The sequence below is a fragment of the Diceros bicornis genome, chromosome 2 (genome assembly GCF_020826845.1).
Source record: "Diceros bicornis minor isolate mBicDic1 chromosome 2, mDicBic1.mat.cur, whole genome shotgun sequence".
Taxonomy (NCBI): domain Eukaryota; kingdom Metazoa; phylum Chordata; class Mammalia; order Perissodactyla; family Rhinocerotidae; genus Diceros; species Diceros bicornis.
The window spans coordinates 4,287,573-4,305,441 of record NC_080741.1 but is presented as its reverse complement, the minus strand read 5'-3'; the positions used below and the strand labels follow the sequence as shown (position 1 = coordinate 4,305,441).

Sequence of the window (17,869 nt, the reverse complement as noted above, 5' to 3'; positions counted from 1 at the left end):
CAGCTAGTTTCAAGGCCACTCCAGAGAAGAGTTGCTTTCACAGAATCTGCCTTGCCTTCCCTGCATTTTAGGATGAAAATTTTTGTGAAAGTATCACGGAAGCATCTTTGATTTGTGGTTTGAGGGGGTATACTGGCTTTCTCACTCTCTCTCCAGTTTGTTTTTGCAGAATCACATCTTACTTAATTCCTTGGTTGTGCTTTTCACAGCACCTTCTACTTCCTGGTTGTCAGAGGTTGTAAACCCCCTGAGCTGGGAAGGCTTCTGGGAGGAGTTTCGTTAAGTGGAGCCTCTTTTTTTTCATTAGTTTTTTTTTTTCAAGATTTGAGCAATAGATAGAATATATGCATGAATTTGCATAAATAAAGAGTTGGGAAGATACCCATCAGCTGCTGACAGCATTGACTTCTGAGAAAGGGGCCTGTAGCTGGGTGGAGTTGTGAGGGGACTTTCCCTCTATCTGTATATTTCATATTGTTTCTTTAAAAAATTATTTGCCTATTACTCATATTATCTATACTCTATATACATAAAAACACATAAAATAAAATATGAAACAAATAGACTTGGATATTTCCATTTAGACCCAGAAAGTCTACGTGCATGTGTGTGTGCGTGTGTGTGTGGTGGGTGGGAGGTGTGCCAGCACATAGTGAAGGAAGAAGTGAGCTCAGCTGTGAATCACCTTAATATAGGGGCTTAAAAAGGTGTCAGATATTGACCCTCGAGCTGTGTGGTTGAGAATCGGAGCGCGCTCACCTGTGAAAGCCTGTCATCCTCCGAGGTGTCCCGACCCCACTGCAGATAGCCGACGTCACCGCGGGTCAGGACGCCGTGCAGTGTATCCTGAGACTTTCCTTCCTGACAGCCATTAAAGACGTTTGGACTGGCTCTTCCGGTTAAAATCATGTTCAAAACTGCCTAGATGACATATTTTGCAAATATTTACATTTTAGGTGGCAATAACACAAGGACTTAATTTCTTTTTTCTTTTAATAACTATTTAAAAATCACCATTTTTACTGAAAAGAATGAAATCACATAATATATAATTCTAGAAAAACGTTATGTCATAAAAATTTGGTAGGGTTAAACAATAGTTGATTGACTTTTTTCTTTAGCTGAACCCCAAAACTCCCCGTATGCCCCCCTCCGATCTTAGGGCCTCCCTCCCTTTACATTTCTTTTAAACTTGGGTTTCTATGGGTGTGATTTAAGAAGCATGAAGCTATTTTCATAGTACTTTTCTTTCAGTTATTAGGGATTCCTGATGGGTCTTCTCAAGGTATTTTCTAATGTTGGGGCTGGCGCAGTGGTGCAAGCAGTTGGGTGTGCGTGCTCCGCTGCGGTGGCCAGGGGTTCGCTGGTTCGGATCCCGGGCACGCACCCATGCACGGCTTGGCAAGCCATGCTGTGGCGGCATCCCATGTAAAGTAGAGGAAGATGGGCGCGGATGTTGGCCCAGGGCCAGTCTTCCTCAGCAAAAAGAGGAGGATTGGCAGATGTTGGCTCAGGGCCCATCTTCCTCACACACACATACACACACACACACACACACACACACACACACACAAAGATATTTTCTAATGTTTCTAGAATCTCAGGGATGTAGGGTCCTCAGAGATAAACTAGAAAGCACTGTACTGGAAATTGGACAGTGGAATCTGATGACAAACTCAGGGTAGCATCTTCTTAGTATTTCAAAGATAACTTAATCACTCTTCACTTAAGGAGAGAATATGCTTAATTGAAAAAAAAAAAAACCTACTTCAGATTCTGCAATAGAAAGGCAAAGTCTTCCAACCCACCTGCCTGCACAGGAAGCCTCCAGCATTTAGTTTTAGCAGATGAGTCGTGGAAACGTCTAGGTCCTTCTGCAGCCTGCAGAACGCAGAAGCCATCAGCGTTCGGTCAGAGATGATGACTACACCAGCCTCTCTTTCCTTTACCCCCCAACACATAGCAGCAGTAACATGGGCTCACCTAGCCACATCCCTGCCACGGGCCTTACACATTTCCGTCTCTCCCCAGGAAAGCTTCTGGACTGGGGCTGCAGAGGTGATCGGGGAAGCCATGATCGGCAAAGCCAGGGACGAGATGAGGGAGAAGAGAGAAGCTACAGACCTCGCACATTAGAATCCCTGTGTGTGTGCTCTGTGTGTATGCTGGGCTCAGGAGAGAAACTGTTTGCTCTCAGTGACAAGGGACACTTGGCTTAGGGTGGTGACACATGACCACTCCAGAGAGTGCTGGCCCAAGGCAGATTTGAACAGACTGTTCAAGTGGAAAACGCCAGCTTGAGGGTTAAGACCATTCCTGCAGAAGGGCAGCCTCTACTGTTTCGTCGGGCCCCAGGGCCTGGGGTCCTACCCTGGACACTGTAGAGTCAAGGTGGAATGAGGCCCCTGCTGTCACCCAGAGGGAGGTGCTAAGTACTGGAATGTGAGCTGCATGTGTTCCTGAAAGAACCTATTCGCAGGACCAGGGGTCATGCCCTTCTGTGAATAAGACCTAAAGACTCGGGTCTAGCGCAGTAAATGCCTCGGTGGCATCACCAGGTAACTCAGGGCAGTGTTTCCCAAGTGTGGCATGATTTTAGGTGGTATAGATATGAGCATTTTCAAAAGTTTATAGTGATTGTGTTTAATACATTTTTTTCTTTGCACAGCAAATACGTGATTTAAAGGATGTTTAGGAAGAGGTTGATATTTAAGTGTGTGTTGATTTAAAGAAAACTGTTAAGCAAATAATAAAATGTGATGGTGATATGCAAAAGACAAGTTTCAGGAACACTGTTTCAGGGCTTGTAAGTCTTCCCTTCTGGGAGCTCTCTCTCTCTCTCTGACTCTCCAAAGCTTACTTTTCTTTCAGAACCCAGACGAAAGTTTACTTCTTCCAAGAAGCCTTCCTTGACTGCCCTGTATGCTGGGGACCCTTCGTCCTCTGGATCCACTGAGCCTCACTGTCCTTACACCTCATTTGGAGCATCAGGTACTGCTAGGCCTTGCCCGTTATCTCCACGTACACCTCTTGTCTTGCCCAGACTGGAACCGACAGGAGGTCAGGGCCATATCTTCTTTTATTTGTATTTCCCACAGTGCCAAGCAAAGGGCTTTGCATATCATAGAGACAAAATAAATATTTGTGGACATATTTTACTGTGCATGTAAATACTAAACTATCTTTATTTACGGACATTCTACAAATAAGCTTGGTGTTGTCCGCGAATGTTTATAACCACAAGAAGAAGGCACCTACTACTGTCCTAGAAAAGCAGATTCCAACTTTCCTGGCGACATCCACCGGCCCCTTCGCACGTCCACTAGAACAAAAATTGCCCTCCTGTTTCCAACAGGGCATGAAACTATTTTCAACACGCGAGCACATTGTTTATGTGACCCCAGAGCCATAGGAAATATCTATACAAATATTTGCAGAATTTACCTTTCAAATGTTCTGGAGAAGATGAGGCTGTAAAGAAACAGGATGACTCCCTGGCTTCCTTCCCCTTTGAACTGTTTGGAAAACAAAAGAGAAGCACATTCGCCTAAGGGCAGTGCAGCTCCATGTACAGGGGCCTAAAGCCCCTCGAGAATTTTTTCTAGCTGCTTGAAGGACAGCTCCGACAGCTGGAGCTCTCTGCTTCCCGAGAACATCCTTGCTCTCATATGCATTCTCCCTCCTCTCTGCAGGCCTGCCAGCGCTCCATGGCTCGCTTGTTTTTCACCCTACTGTCTTTCCTCCTCTTCTATCTTGTGATTCTCTTCAAATCATGGCTAAGATGTAGTGTTTCTTTCCTCTCCATTTTTCCAGCATCCATCCTAGCCCAGGCCCGCAGTGCTGCTCTTGCCTGGCCCCCGTCCAGTCTCCCCTCAGCCAGGTCTCCCTCCTCACTGCCCCGTTAAGTGCGGGGGGGAGCAGAGAGGGCTTACAGAAACAGCTTTGGAGTTGTGCAGACCTCGGTTCAAAACCAGTTCTGCTACTTGCTAACTCCTACTTGCTAACTCCTTTGAGTTTCCATCTCCTCATTTGCAATTGCAGATAAAATCCCTTTTGCTTTGTTTGTTGCAAAAGTTAAATGGAGTAATGCACAGTACCTACCTTAGTTCTTGGAACATGCTAGAACCACAGCAAAATGAGTATCTGTCTCTCTCTGAGGCACTTCTTTCCTGTCTCCTTTCTTGGCCACGTTGCTTTTCTGCTCAGAACTTGCCGGAGGACCCCTGTGATCTCCAGGATCAAACCCAAGTTGCCCAGTCAACATTCAGGACCTCTTGTTAATTGGCCTTATCTCAGCTTTACATCAACACTCTACCAGCTGAGAAGAAGCTCCTTGGCTGGCTTTCAAGGTGCCCAGGGTTAAAGTCTTTCCTTTAAAGGCATTGAATCAGGAAGACTTCTGTTAAATGCATGTGCTTTTCCTTCTAAGTTTTAATTTGTCCCCTTCGCTATCTGTGACCTGGCAGGGGCAGGACCCTCAGGCAGCAGAACAAATTCCAGTGCCATAGGAGCCAGACAGGAACATGAATGGCTGTACTGTGGGGTGTGAGAGAATGGGGAGGGGGAGCCCAGGGCAAGCTGGAGAACACTTGTACGTTAGTTTCCTATCGCTGCCACAACAAGTTACCACAAACTTGGTGGCTTAAAACAACACAAGTTTATTATCTTTCAGTTCTAGAGGTTAGACGTGCAACAGTGGTGTGACAGGGATCGATTTAACTGCTGGAAAGCATGCGTTCCTTCTGGAGGCCCTACAGGAGATTCTGTTTCCTTGCCTTTTCCAGCCTCTAGAAGCCATTCTTCATCCTTGGCTCATGACCCCACATCACGTAGCCTCTTCTCCCTCTGCTTCCATCGTCACATCTCTTTCCCTCACTCTCCTGCCATCTTCCTTCCCTTATAAGACCCCTATTATTAATTTGCCCACCAGGAAAATTTGGGGTAATCTCCTGTCTCAAGTTCTTTAACCTAATCACATCTGCAAAGTCATTTTCACGAGATCGGTGACATCCTTCAGCCCTTCATGACCTGTCCCATGGGAGTCGCTGCCTCCTATGCCAGCGAATTGAGGCTGAGTATAGATCTAGTGCAGTCTGATTTTCTGATTTGTTGAGAAAAGCTAAAAATCCTAGTATTTATGTGGGATTTCCTCATTGTTTTTGATGTTCACTGAGCCAAATTTTAAAAATACAACACTGTGTGGGCTAATGCTGCAGATCATCTGTGAGAGGTGTATTAGTTTCTTAGGGCTGCTGTAACAAATTACCAGAAATCTGAATGGCTTAAAACACTAAGAATCTATTCTCTCCCAGTTATGGAAGCTAGAAGTCTGAAATCAAGGTGTCAGAACAGGGCTATGCTCTCTCTGAAGGCCACAGGAGAGGACCCTTCCTTGCGTCTTCTAGCTTCTACTGGCTGCTGGCAATTCTTGGAGTTTCTTGACTTGTGAGCAGCATCACTCCAGTCTCTGCCTTCATTATCACATGGTGTTCTCCCTGCCTACCTGCATCTATGTCCAAATTTCCCTCTCTTATAAAGATACCAGCCACTGGATTAAGGCCCGCCCTATCTAGCATGACCTCGTCTTAACTCGATTACATCTGCAAAGACCCTATTTCCAAATAAGGGCACATTCAGAGGTACTGGGGCTTAGGATTCAAACATAGCTTTTTGGGGGCATGTGATTCAACCCATAAAAATAGGTCTACTGCCCACATGTAGCCCTCAGACCTCTAGCTTGCAATCTCAGCCTCAAGATGGGACACAGGAATGGGACACAGGACTGGTGCATTTTGCTAGTGAATGGGGTTTGGTAAAGATCTGGATGGGGGCTGATCACAACTCCCCTGGCCGGGGAGTGCCCTTGAAGGAAGATGCCATCAAGTTGCCCCCTCACTGAGGAAATAAATGGTGGCAACCCTTCCCCAGCGTGGCCACACGATGGTCAGCTTAGGTCTGCTTGTCATGAGTAGCTCCTGTGTCAAGCCCCCCTGCACTGAGTGGTCTGCTTCTGCTTAGGGCCTTTATTACTTATTCCAGCTCGACTCCTAGTCTTTGACAGGAAAATTCTGTGTATGGCTTCCGCTCTGATCCTCTGATTCTCAGCTCTGGCTACATTTAAGAATCCCTTGCAGATGTGGGGCTCCTTCCTATTGAATCAGACTCTCCCAGGTCTGAGTTGAGATGGAAGACAGGGAGGGAGGGTTTGCATCTTTTTGCTGGAAGGGTCATTTCTTACATGGTGCTGTCTGTCTGTGTAACCCCATTAAACATCTCCTGCCACAACACAGTCCCTAAGCAGGCTTCTAGTTGAACACTTCATGTCAGTATTTAAAAATCTATCATACAGGTTTTATTAGTTTCATATTGCTGCTATAACAAATTACCATCAGTTTAGTAACTTAAATAATACAAATTTATTATCTTATAGTTCTGGAGGTCAGAAGGTTGGAATGGGTCTTCTTGGGCCAAAGTCAAGATGTCAGCAGACCTGCATTCCTTCTAGTGGCCCCACTCACATCCCTTGGTTCATGCCCCCCACTTTCATCTTCAAAGCCAGCAGTGGTGTGACACTCTTCTCATATCGCCTCCCTCTGACCTCCTCTTCCACATCTAAGGACCCTCGTGATCGCACTGGGCCCACCTGGGTAATCCAAGATAGTCTCCCCATTTTAAAGTCAGCTGATTAGCTACCTTAATTCCCCTTTGCCATGTAAGGTAGCATTCACAGTTTTCAGGCGGTAGCATTTGGACATTTTTGGGGGGACCATTCTTCTGCCTACCACGCAGACCTATGAGCCCTGGGGTAACTAGTTTAACAAAGATCACAGAGCTAGTGTGTGGCTGGGAACTCATACCCATTTTCTGCCGCTATAGACTTTGAAAGGGTGGAGCGGAGAGTTGCATGCATCACATTTCCCCTTCCATACCAGCCACAGGTGTACGGCTCCACGATTACCCTGCTACTTGTCCTCTGCTTTCACATCGTAGAGTTGATTCTTCAGAAAGTTAACTTTCATTTCGTTTCTTTCTCCGCAGAGGAATCTTGAAAAAGCCCTTTCCATTTTCCGCCATCACTGTCCCCTACTTTGTCCCCTCCCCCTGGGGGTGGGGGAGACCCCCTGCAGGGAGCACGTGGTGTGGAAGGTCCCGAAGAATGGGTGAAATGGGCCACCGTTTTCAGACCAGAAGTCACTTCCTTGGAGCCACGTGAATGGTCATGTTGGCCGTTTAGACCAGGGCCTTAGTTGTCTGCTGTTTTTGAGCTTAATCCATCAGATGAGGCAAGACTGCTTTAACAAAGAACTCCCGGTACATGCCCTCCGCTGCATTATTCTCTGGTTTGATTAGCCAAGGAGAAGGCGGCGTTTGTGAGGGGCCTGTGTGTGGTCTGGCTTCTCTAGGTTGTGGGGAGGGAGAGGCGGGCTCCTCTTTCTCTGTTCCGCCCTGTCTTAGCCTCAAAATGACCTGGTTTTCTTAACAAGCGTCATTAGAAATACATTTTATAAAAGAAAGAAGCTTCCTGTAAGATCAGTTCAACATAAAGGATAGTCTCAACACTTAAACACTTACCCATTGTAAATGATCATAGATGAATCTCTCAGTGGCTTCTTGCTCTAAAAGCTCAAACAGCTGGAGCTATAAATCACGGGCAGAAGAAAAAAATGAAAAGGAAGACGGAAGTTACATCTAGAAGATGTCAACTCACTGTTATGACCTCAAGGGGGTTTTTTGTTTCATTGCAAAAGCACATTGCTAAAAACTGACATATTATCTTACCCAAGGCCATATAAAACACACAGGGTACTACTGGCCTCACTTTAACGTTCCTCAGTTTTAAACCAATGAGATCTGGAGCAATAAAACCATAAACAGATTTTTTTTTTCCTATTAGGTAGAATTTAACTATGTTTAAATGGTGGGTATGGAAATGCAGGTTATGGTGGTTTCAGGTATGGGATATTCTTGATCATGGTGAGTTCTGGAAGGAGAAATTCACAGCAGGATTCTCCACTTTGGCTGCCTGGATTGCCTACAACCCTTGGTCCTCGCCTGTTTGGAAGGTGCCTGTGGCCACATCAGACCCTTACAAGAGCATGGATGGGGCTCCACCTTCATTTCCGAGTCTGGCACATGCTCAGGCTACATCGGTCCCTTATCTGGCAGGACAGGCAGGAGGGACTCACCCGCTCGGTGAAATCGTCCCTAGAGTAGTCAGGAGTCGAGCCGACATAGGTGTCCTCAGTGACAAGACAGATGGTGGCCTTCTGAGCCGCTCCTGCAGCCCAAAGGATGCCAGCGAGTGCAGCAGCCAGGGCCCGCTCCTGCTCCTGCCGGCTTATGGTGCGTAAGCTACAACGCAGGAGGCACGGTTAGGAAGCCCTGGGGGTGAACCGTCACCTGGCCAAGCGCTGGGTCTCCCCTTCTGTGTCCCTTCTGAATGCAGGGTGGGTCTATTCAGTTCCTGCATCAACCCACACTGTGAGGGCGTAGCAGAGGGCCTTGTCCCCTCTGGTGCCCCTGAACTGGCATCCCTCCAGGGGCATGTTCTTCGTCTTGGTGCCCTCAGCCCACACAACCTGGGCCTTATCGCCCCCCTCGAATCCAACACTGTCCTCTCCCCCAGACTCCTGCAGGGACTGGTCCCAGCTCTTGAACCTAGTGACACAGGCCTTCCCAAGCACAGCTCCAAACAAGCCTCCCTTGTCCCTCTCCCAGGTTTCCATTTGCAGGCCCTCTGCCACAGATGGACCCGTCCCTCAACATGTTTCCCCATTCCTCCTCCTGCCTCTTCTCACATGCTCGTCTGCCTTTCAAGTACGCGTCACTTCTGTCCTCTCTGCCTGATCACGTCCTATCCATCACTTGAGGCGAGTTCAGGTGGCCCCGACTAACCCATAGCTGACACTCACCTGGCACTCACTGTGCCGGCATTTTCTAAGCACTTCACACGTGTCACCTCATACAGTGTGAGGTAGAGAGTATTGTTACTCCCACCGTAGAGGGGAGGAGGGTAAGACAGAGAGCTCGAGTACCCTGCCCCTGGTCCTTCACAGTTAAAGCAGAGGAGCAGTGATCTGAACACAGGCCACCTGGCTCCTGACCCCCGCCCCTGGCCGTTATACCCCACTGGGTGACCCCAGTCCATCAGACTTCCCCAGGTTGTCTTCACTGTGCTCGTTTTCTCCACAGGTGACAATGACAACCGTTGTCCCGATGCAGAAACACGTGATAGAGATTTATTGATGAACTCAGCAACGATTTATAGACTCCATCTGGCTCTGAGTAACAAGGAGCCTCGTACTCTGAAACCCTAGCCCAGGCAGAAGGAGAATACCGCGGAGAAGGAGCCAGCGCTGTGCCGGGGCTCGAGGAGGCTTCATGGAGCCATCTGTGACGGCAGTGACTCAGCACCCTTTGTTCAACACTGGCGGCTCACCAGGTACTGTGCTAGATGCTGTGCATCCACGCAGCAAATGCCTGTGTGCTCCGTCCACACTCCCCGGGATCGCTGTACTCAGTCGGTGGCCACGTCCCCTGGCTGCTTCGGGTACTGCTGCGAGTGGCTCCTACTTTTCAACTCTCTCTGAAGAATTGGAGCCCCCTTTCCCAGAAGTGACCAGGAGTTATGCCCCATCCCAAAGGACGGCCCCTAGCCAAGGCCTGACGGTGGGGGGGGCGGTGTGGGGGGAGTGGGGGGGTACAAAGGCCCTGCTCCCCTCTCTGAAGGTGGGCGATTGGTGCTCCAGAGCTCCCACGGACCAGGCTAGATGTCACAGGAAACAACACTCTTCCTTAGCGTCTCCTTCCCTCGTCGGCCTCCTTACTCTTCTACAGGTTTCTCCTGGGGGCATCCTCGTAATAAACCAATTGCACAAAGAAATCCCATCTCTGGCTCTACTTCTAAGGAACCCGGCAATTCATGATCTTAGAATATATTATAGGCGGCTGGCCCTGTGGCTTGGTGGTTAAGCACGCGCGCTCTGCTACTGGCGGCTGGGGTTTGGAGCCCGGGCGTGCACCGACGCACCGCTTCTCCAGCCATGCTGAGGCGGCGTCCCACATACAGCAACTAGAAGGATGTGCAACTATGACATACAACTATCTACTGGCGAGCTTTGGGGGAAAAAAAGGAGGAGGATTAGGCAATGGATGTTAGCTCAGAGCTGGTCTTCCTCAGCAAAAAGAGGAGGATTAGCACAGATGTTAGCTCAGGGCTGATCTTCCTCACAAAAAAAAAAAAAAGAATATATTATACATTTACTTTCTGTTTTGGGTGATAGCTTATCCTCCCTGAGGGTAGATAGATGTCTTCTAATTATTTCTATTTCCTCCAGTATCAACCATAGAGCTTTGCACATGATAGGCGTTCATTAGCCTCTACGAATAAAGTAATTGGAACTGACTTGTTAAGTAGGCAACTACCAAGCTCTGTACACTCTTCCAGCCTGTTCAGTGGGAGGGGATCCTTCTCTTATCAGGTCTTTCATTCCCTTGCTTGTTCCTCCTGGATCGCTAGGTTGGGGCTTCCCATCAAACATTGTCAAGTAAGCCCAACTGAGACCCTGTTCATTGTACCTGAGAGTGTGGCCTGCAGTGGGGCATAAAACTGTCAACGGTATTCCTGCTACTGGGCATTGAGAGTGACTCCAGGAGAGCCCTCCCCAGTAGGGAAATCCAGTCCCTCTGGGAGAACCAGAGCCATTTCTGTCTCCTGAAGAGTCCCCTTCCTGAGGTGACCCGTGGGATTTTCCACTGTGATTATTTAGCATGTAAAGTTCTCCTGAAATGGGCAACTCTTTCAAGTGCTTCTCATGGGCCTCTTACCTGAGGAGGTTACAGTCTTTTCCCTTCCTTGCAAACAACAAGTATTTGATGATGAATCCTTGTACAGCCATCTGAATGCTCCGGGCACCTCCCTGAAATGGGGCAGATGAATGATGAGGGTGTGAAGGCTGTGAGCAGGGCTTTACAATTGTAGTGGCACCCCTCAGGGCCCACATTACAAAAGAGAACCCTTGGAAATGGATGTCATTATCTATTCTTCTCTGCAGCCTTGTCCCTCCTGGTGTAGGGCATCCTCTAGACCTAGTGAAGGGACGCTGTACCATACGGGCTACCCCTCCCTGTGGGCGGTGGCCAGAGCCGTGGCAGGGCTGGGATTTGCAATGAACAGATTCTTTGTGGAGCCCCGTGGGCTGGCTCCGGAGTTGTATGTCCGCCCCCACCCACCTCCACTAGGCCCCTGCTCCACAGCAAACATGGACTTGGGGGTGGGTAAGGAAGTAGCTGGCCAGCCCTTGAAATTCCATGTGCTCGGTGATTGAGGCATGAATTATTGAGGTTTTAAACAAGCCAGAAAGAAGTTCCTAAATCCTCAGGGATGCTTAGAACTTGGAAAGAAGACCAGGAAAATTAGAATTGGAAGGGGACGGGGGATGAGTTTGAGACTTGGTTACAGCCCAAACAGGATACTAGAATTTTAAACAGTCTGTTATCATTTAAGGTTAAACTTTCAATTATAAATATGTTCTATATATGATTATAATGAAAACACGCTCTCATACGGACAAAGATGGATAGGGAACAGAGGATTAGGATTTTAAAAAATTGTCAATTTCTGTTACCTTTCCCACTTGCAAAGCAAAAGCCAGGTCAGAGAAAGGATCGTGGAACCTGAAACAGGCCTCTTTCCAGTCGTGGCTGAAGACGCCAACTGTGTCTCCAAAGAGACTCTGACGCAGCTTCTGAAAAGAAGGGGAATGAGTGTTCACACAAAAACCATTCTTCCTGGATGCTTTCCTCACCAAACAGCCAGAAGTAAAGTGGTGGCATCTTGGAAGAAGGTCCGTCCCCTTCCTGCATCAGGCTTGCACGTTACTCCATCCCCTACGTTAATTATAAAGTCCTCTGCCAAATGTTCACGCAGGTTCCCTCAGGATGTGCTATCCTGAAGCCTCAGTGTGTCAACCCCGCACCTCGCCTCCATCCGATTTTTGTTCCTGTGTATGTCTCACCTTCTATTGCCAGCCACCTCTCCTTTACCCCGTGGTCCACCATGAATGGCTACACTGGCCTTACGCCTCTGTCCCCAGATCCGTGACTCTGTAATCCCTGCCTCTCACATCTTTGAGTCTTTCTCTCTTGCTCCAGAAAAAAGGAATAGACAGGCCCCTGTGTTTCTAGCCTGAGAACAACAGTGGTTTAAATGATACTAAACAAGCATCTTCTGTTCTCCTGCTCCGGAATCTTTAAGGTTTTCCTGGATGTTCTACAGCATGTTGGCATTAAGGTCTTCTGGAGCTTCCCAGAAAGATGGGAACCAGCCTTTATAGACCAATCACACGAAAAAAGGAATCCATTCATAATCAGATGTGTTAATCATTTGGCATGTGCAGGATCCCGTGTGGGATACAGATATGTAGGAAGTCTGATACCCCACAACTCTGTACGAGACAGAACGCGTTTAATAAGTCAAGTTCCAAAGTACATGAGAGAACAGAGGAAGGAGACAGAAGTGCTGACTGGAGTACTCAGGGAGGCTTCACGGAAGAGGTAGCATTTGGATGAGGCTGGCAAGTGGCGTCCAGCACGCCCTGAGCGTTTCCATGCACCAGGCACTGGGCTAAGTGCTCTATGTTCACTATGGGAAGTACATTCTTTGAGGTAAGAGGCCATTCTTAACCTCCTTTTACAGAGAAGCGTTTGCCTACGATCCCCCAGCTGGTAGAAACAGCTGGCGTCTGCGCCCATTCTAACCCCTCCCTGCTCCCCAGTGTCAATCCTCTATGTGCATCCTTACAATGGCTGTCATGTTGTGTCCCCGTCATTATTTAATTAACATTTTCATTAGCTTGGGCCACTCTTGATAACTTAGGAAACATTTATCTAAAAATGGCACTTTATGTCACCTCCTTAAATGGGAATGTAAATCACTCGCTGCACATGATAAAAAATATAATAGAAATAAAACAGTGTTATTGAATTAACTAGAAACCGTTGCCTGTGAAAGCTCTGACTGAGGCCCACGCTCTTCTAATCACAAGGGACGTAAGAAGTGTTAGAGGTGCAGGCGTGTGCTGCCCCTGACCGGTCTCTCTCCCCGCCTGCTGGGGTGGAGAGGGGCTAACTTTCCCACGAGGTGACCAGGTCATTTAATACGTCACTTACTGCCGTATCCCCGAAAGCACCCATGCTCCAGCAGAGGCGCGCAGCCCGCTCTCTGGGGCAGACCACACGAGGGCCTAGGGCCTGGAACAGAGGAGACAGATCTGCAGACGCTCACACGGTGCCCAGGGGGTGTGTGCAGCGGGACAGGAACACTGTGTGTGTGTTTCAGGGCCGCGAGGCAGGAAGCAAGCAAGAAGCTGAGCCTGGAAGCTACCTTGAGGCTGATCCTGGGGGGCTTTGAACATCACATTCAGGCATCAGAGCCAGCTGCCCAGAGTTGAGGAGTTGAGAGAGGGACGTGGAGCCCAACTGGCCCAGAGCCATGGTGCCTCTCCCCAGCTGTGCACCGAGCAGGCCATCATGGTTCTAAGGAGGACAGATGCAGGAGAGGCATTCATCTGGAACACTCTTCCCCTTGTTGGACCAGGGTCTGGTTTCGTGGCCACAGTTGATTTCCTGGCCATCTCTGCTCCCACCAACCAAAAGAAGATTGTCTCTACAGAGAAATACAGGCAGGAGCATTTCAGTGTGAGCAAGGGCCCAGAACTGCACTTGAGGAAAAATGATCTGTCCGGGGTCTCACGGCTACAACAAGTCAAGGAGAGGCAGCAGACGGGCACAGAGGCGGCTCTTGGAAGATACAGACCCGGTGTGCACCAAAGCCAAAGAGGCCACCAACCCGGGGCGCCCCCAGCAGAGGATTGAAAGCAAACAGGAAGTGTTTCCTTGACATCAAGGCAGCACAGCACAGATGCAAGACTGACCACAGCACAGATGAAACGACTCCAGCGTTGAGAAGCCCAGATCTGCTCCTTACTGACCCCGTGAACTTGGACAGATGACCCAACCTCTCTCAGACTCCATTCCCTTATCCCGACATGGGGATAACCCCTACTCCGGCCACACCACGGCTCTCATCAAGAGAAAAGTGTGGACAGGGCTTCGTGAGCCTAAGTGCTGTAAATGGAGAGTGTTACTACCTTTGTGAGAACACAGCCTGTCTGCGCTGGAACACCTTGTCCTGTAGGGAAGAAAGTCCCAACACAGATGGAAAAGACCAGAGACTGGCAAGAACAAGAGAGGAGAAGCATGTAGAAATGTGAGAGATTAGGACCGTTCAGACTAAGAAGGTTTAGGACTCAAATTCAAATTAGAGAAATTCTGCAGGCCAAACCATCCCATCTCCTGTTTCTGTTGCCGGCTGCCGCCTCCGGCTTAGGGAGTGTCACCATCCCGATGTACCTTGGGGAGAGGAGGCCTAGAGCAGAGGGGCTATGGGCCTCACACCGGGCCCCACTGGCCAGCTCGACAACAAAGGTGACTCGTCTTACCTGTATGACATTTACTTTCTTATCCAATATAATTTATAACAAGATTGGCCCCACGCATACTCAGTGATATGCATATGTTGTCGGGCTGCCTGGTAAGTAGACACAAATGGTAAACTGGCCTAATAAATGACTGTAATGATCATTATTATTTAACACAATCAAGCACGGTTTACAGTTTTTCTCTTTTCACTCTGTTAGTTTTCCAGGATCGGTAATGAATCTCTCTCTTTCCTGATTGCTGTGATGATGATAATGATGATGGTGATTATCACACATACACACACACACACACACACACGAAGACGGAGGTCCTGGAACATTCTTCCCAACAGGTTTAATTTCCTTCCTCTGACTGCCTTGTCCCTTGTCCCCGGGCTTAGAGTTTCCCTGTGACCGCCTGGCCCTGTCCAGTCCTCTCCCCCCACCCCCCTACTGAAGGTAGGTAGAATAATTCTCTTGGAAGCTCCTTCCCTAAAGCTTTTTTTGCCTTAAAAATTACCGGACCATCATGGAATCAGAGATTTTAGACTTAGTGAGTCCTAAGGAGACATTTCTCTCCCAGCCCGTCAAATAGAGTGGCAGACTCTTGTTCACCAAGGATTTCTCAGCATCTGGCGTAGTGCCTGGTACACAGTAGGCTGCAGTAAGTATTTGTTGAATAATAAAAAAAATCTATTTCGGCCTTTTGATTTTGCAGTTAAAGGAATTGAGGCCCAGAGCAGTTAAGTGTGTGCCCAAGGTAACAGATTTGGTAAATGGCAGTGCCAGGGTCCAAATGCAAGCCTTTTGTCTCATACCCGTCAGGGTCCCAGCAGGAAACAGATGGCACTCTCAAGTCAGGCTAATCAACTGGAGGAAAGTTGAATACCGGGACTATTTACAAAGATGTGGGCTTCATGTGGGGGAATCTTGCTGCTTAACGCAGGGTCCCAGGGCTGGCAACAGTAAGAGGTCATTGTGTCCCCTGGACCTGAAGGTGGGGAGGAGTGGTTACCTGAACAAGGAAGGAGAGAATCCTGGGGATGAGGACTGCCAGAGGGGTAGAGATTCAGCCAGCTCTGCACAACCTGACTTCATCCCCTCCCTTCCCTCCAGGCTCCCTTCAGGGCTCCCATTGGTCAAACTCAACAGGAGGCCCCAGAAAGAGGGAGCCCTGTGAATGGAGTCCCTACATGTCAGTCTCCTGGTCAGAAAGCAGGGTGGAGAGGAGTAGAGAGGGCATCTGAAGGGGCCCACGAGTGATATCCCCTACCCCATCCTGGGATGCCTCTCTAGGGGATTGTCAGAGCAGGGAATTAATTAAGCAAACACCCACCAAGGCCCATCGATTACCTGGGCCTTATGCTGGGGGCACCAGGCTGTGCTTCCTGCTCCCCAAAAGCCACTCATGGCCTGTCATCCTCTATTACAGCTTCCTTCATCTGAGTCTCCCCAGAATATTTTGATCTCCCGGTATTATGTTTTTAGTATGAGCCTGCTGGGTGGTGCTGCAAATACACCAGGGTGTTTCTTTATTGGCTGCTGATAAAAGAGGCTACTGGAGTGTGTTCCAGGCTGGGTCCTGGAGAAGGGCCTGGAGGTGGAGGAGGTTGGGGAACTGCCACTGGGGGGCAGGAAGGCAGTCGGGTGGGGCTGGTGGAGGAGCCCAAGGTGGGTGCCCACCTTCGCCATGATCTCACCAGGGCCAGCAGCCTTGACCGGAGTTCACTACACGACACACACTCTAAGATGCTAGGCTGGGGGAGGAAGGAGGCTGTTGTACTGGAAACAACAAAGGTGAGAAACAGGAGAGCTGGGGAAAGCGACGGTGTGGAGGCGGCTCCCATCCCTCCTTTCCCAGCAGGTTCCCAGCAAAGATTGTGTGCCAGCATCATGAGACCATGCATCCCGCTCCAAACAGGGGGAGAACAGCAGAAGACAAGAAAGGCCTTCTTGGTGAGTGCTGGGGTTCAGTGGCTCTGATAATCTGCCAGGCAGCTGCTCTGCAGCATCGTCGACGGCAACTGGTCAGGCTTCCAAACCGCCTCCCTGGGATACAAGAACTCAGGATCCCCAGCCTCGTCACTGTGAAATCCCAGGGTGTGTTTAATTAATGCTGCTGCTATTTCTAGAACACACTATCATCTGGCCCACAGCATGGGACTAAGTCCAAATTCACCTTTTTAAAGAAAAATCAATTATCTCTACTTCTGGGACTTCCTTAGCTCTCCATCAACTCCGTGTCAGGCGACGGTGGTCTGATTCTTTTGTCTCCCAGGCCTTTCCAGAGGGAGGCAGTTACCTTGGCAAAGTCATTGCGGGGGAGGTCTCCAGTTGCATCAGGTTTGTGTTTGCGGATAAGTGGGGGAATTCAGACCTGGACTCTCCTCCTCCACAACACAGAGACTAGAAGACTTGGGAAACACCTGTGAGGGCTTTTCTCTATTTTTAAAATTTGTATGTGTGTTTTTAAAAATAGACTGTGCATTCACATGGTTCAGAAAGGTAGGATGAGCAAAGACTCTCTCCCACCACGCCTCCCTGCCCCCTCCGCCCCCATCTTAACGTTACATCTTACCACGTCTTCTGGAATTTCTGTACTCATCTAAAGGCAAATACCAATACAGAATCATGGCTTTCTCTCTTTTTTCACACAAAAGGTAGCCTATTTCCAGACATGTATAAATTTTAAAATGACATTCTCCATATAAATTCATTACAGAGGCCAATAACGGATGTTTACTAAAGATTGTTAACTAACAATGTTATCTTCCCAAGTGAAATACAGGTAGTTGCCCTAACCTCTGGTTCTGTAGCACAGTGTGGGCAGAATAACCCCCGAGGCCTGCAGACCCTGACAGGATAACGCGTAACCTGTCTTCGTGACCCAAAAGGAGGGCCATGAACTAGACACAGAAGTTAAGGCGCCATCAGGGCCCATGAGGCTGACGAGAGAACCGCAGCATCTTGCGAGGCCCCACTGACCCACCTTCCTGTGACATCTGCATTTGAGCAAGAGAGGGAGGTGGATTGCGGTGGGAAGATTTGTGACAACAAGAGCAAGCGGGCCTCAGGTACCTTTGTACCTGTACACACACACTGCAGTGTGACAGTGGAGGGAGTTGCTCTCTGAAGCTTGAAGATGTGTGAGATAAAACGAATTGGGGATGGGGCGGGGGCAGCCTGGCAGCATAGCGGTTAAGTGCGCGCGCTCCCCTCCGGCAGCCCAGGGGTTCACAGGTTCAGATCCTGGTGCGGCCCAACGCGATGCGTGTCAAGCCATGTGGTGGCGGTGTCCCATATAAAGTAGAGGCAGATGGGCACGGATGTTGGCTCAGGGCCAGTCTTCCTCAGCAAAAAAGAGGAGGATTGGCAATGGATGTTAGCTC

General features: G+C 48.9%; 1 protein-coding gene across 1 annotated transcript in view; it reads right to left on the bottom strand.

The window, feature by feature from the left end:
• The window catches only part of MINDY4B (MINDY family member 4B), a 33,771-nt gene that overhangs the window by 13,097 nt on the left and 2,805 nt on the right, over positions 1–17,869 (bottom strand). The window contains exons 4-10 of the mRNA XM_058548880.1: positions 11,628–11,747; positions 10,828–10,919; positions 8,187–8,352; positions 7,573–7,638; positions 3,445–3,515; positions 1,809–1,881; positions 760–921 (exon numbers count right to left, since the gene is read on the bottom strand). Of these exons, the coding sequence (XP_058404863.1) occupies positions 760–921; positions 1,809–1,881; positions 3,445–3,515; positions 7,573–7,638; positions 8,187–8,352; positions 10,828–10,919; positions 11,628–11,747 (750 nt within the window). The remainder of the gene's footprint in view (positions 1–759; positions 922–1,808; positions 1,882–3,444; positions 3,516–7,572; positions 7,639–8,186; positions 8,353–10,827; positions 10,920–11,627; positions 11,748–17,869) is intronic.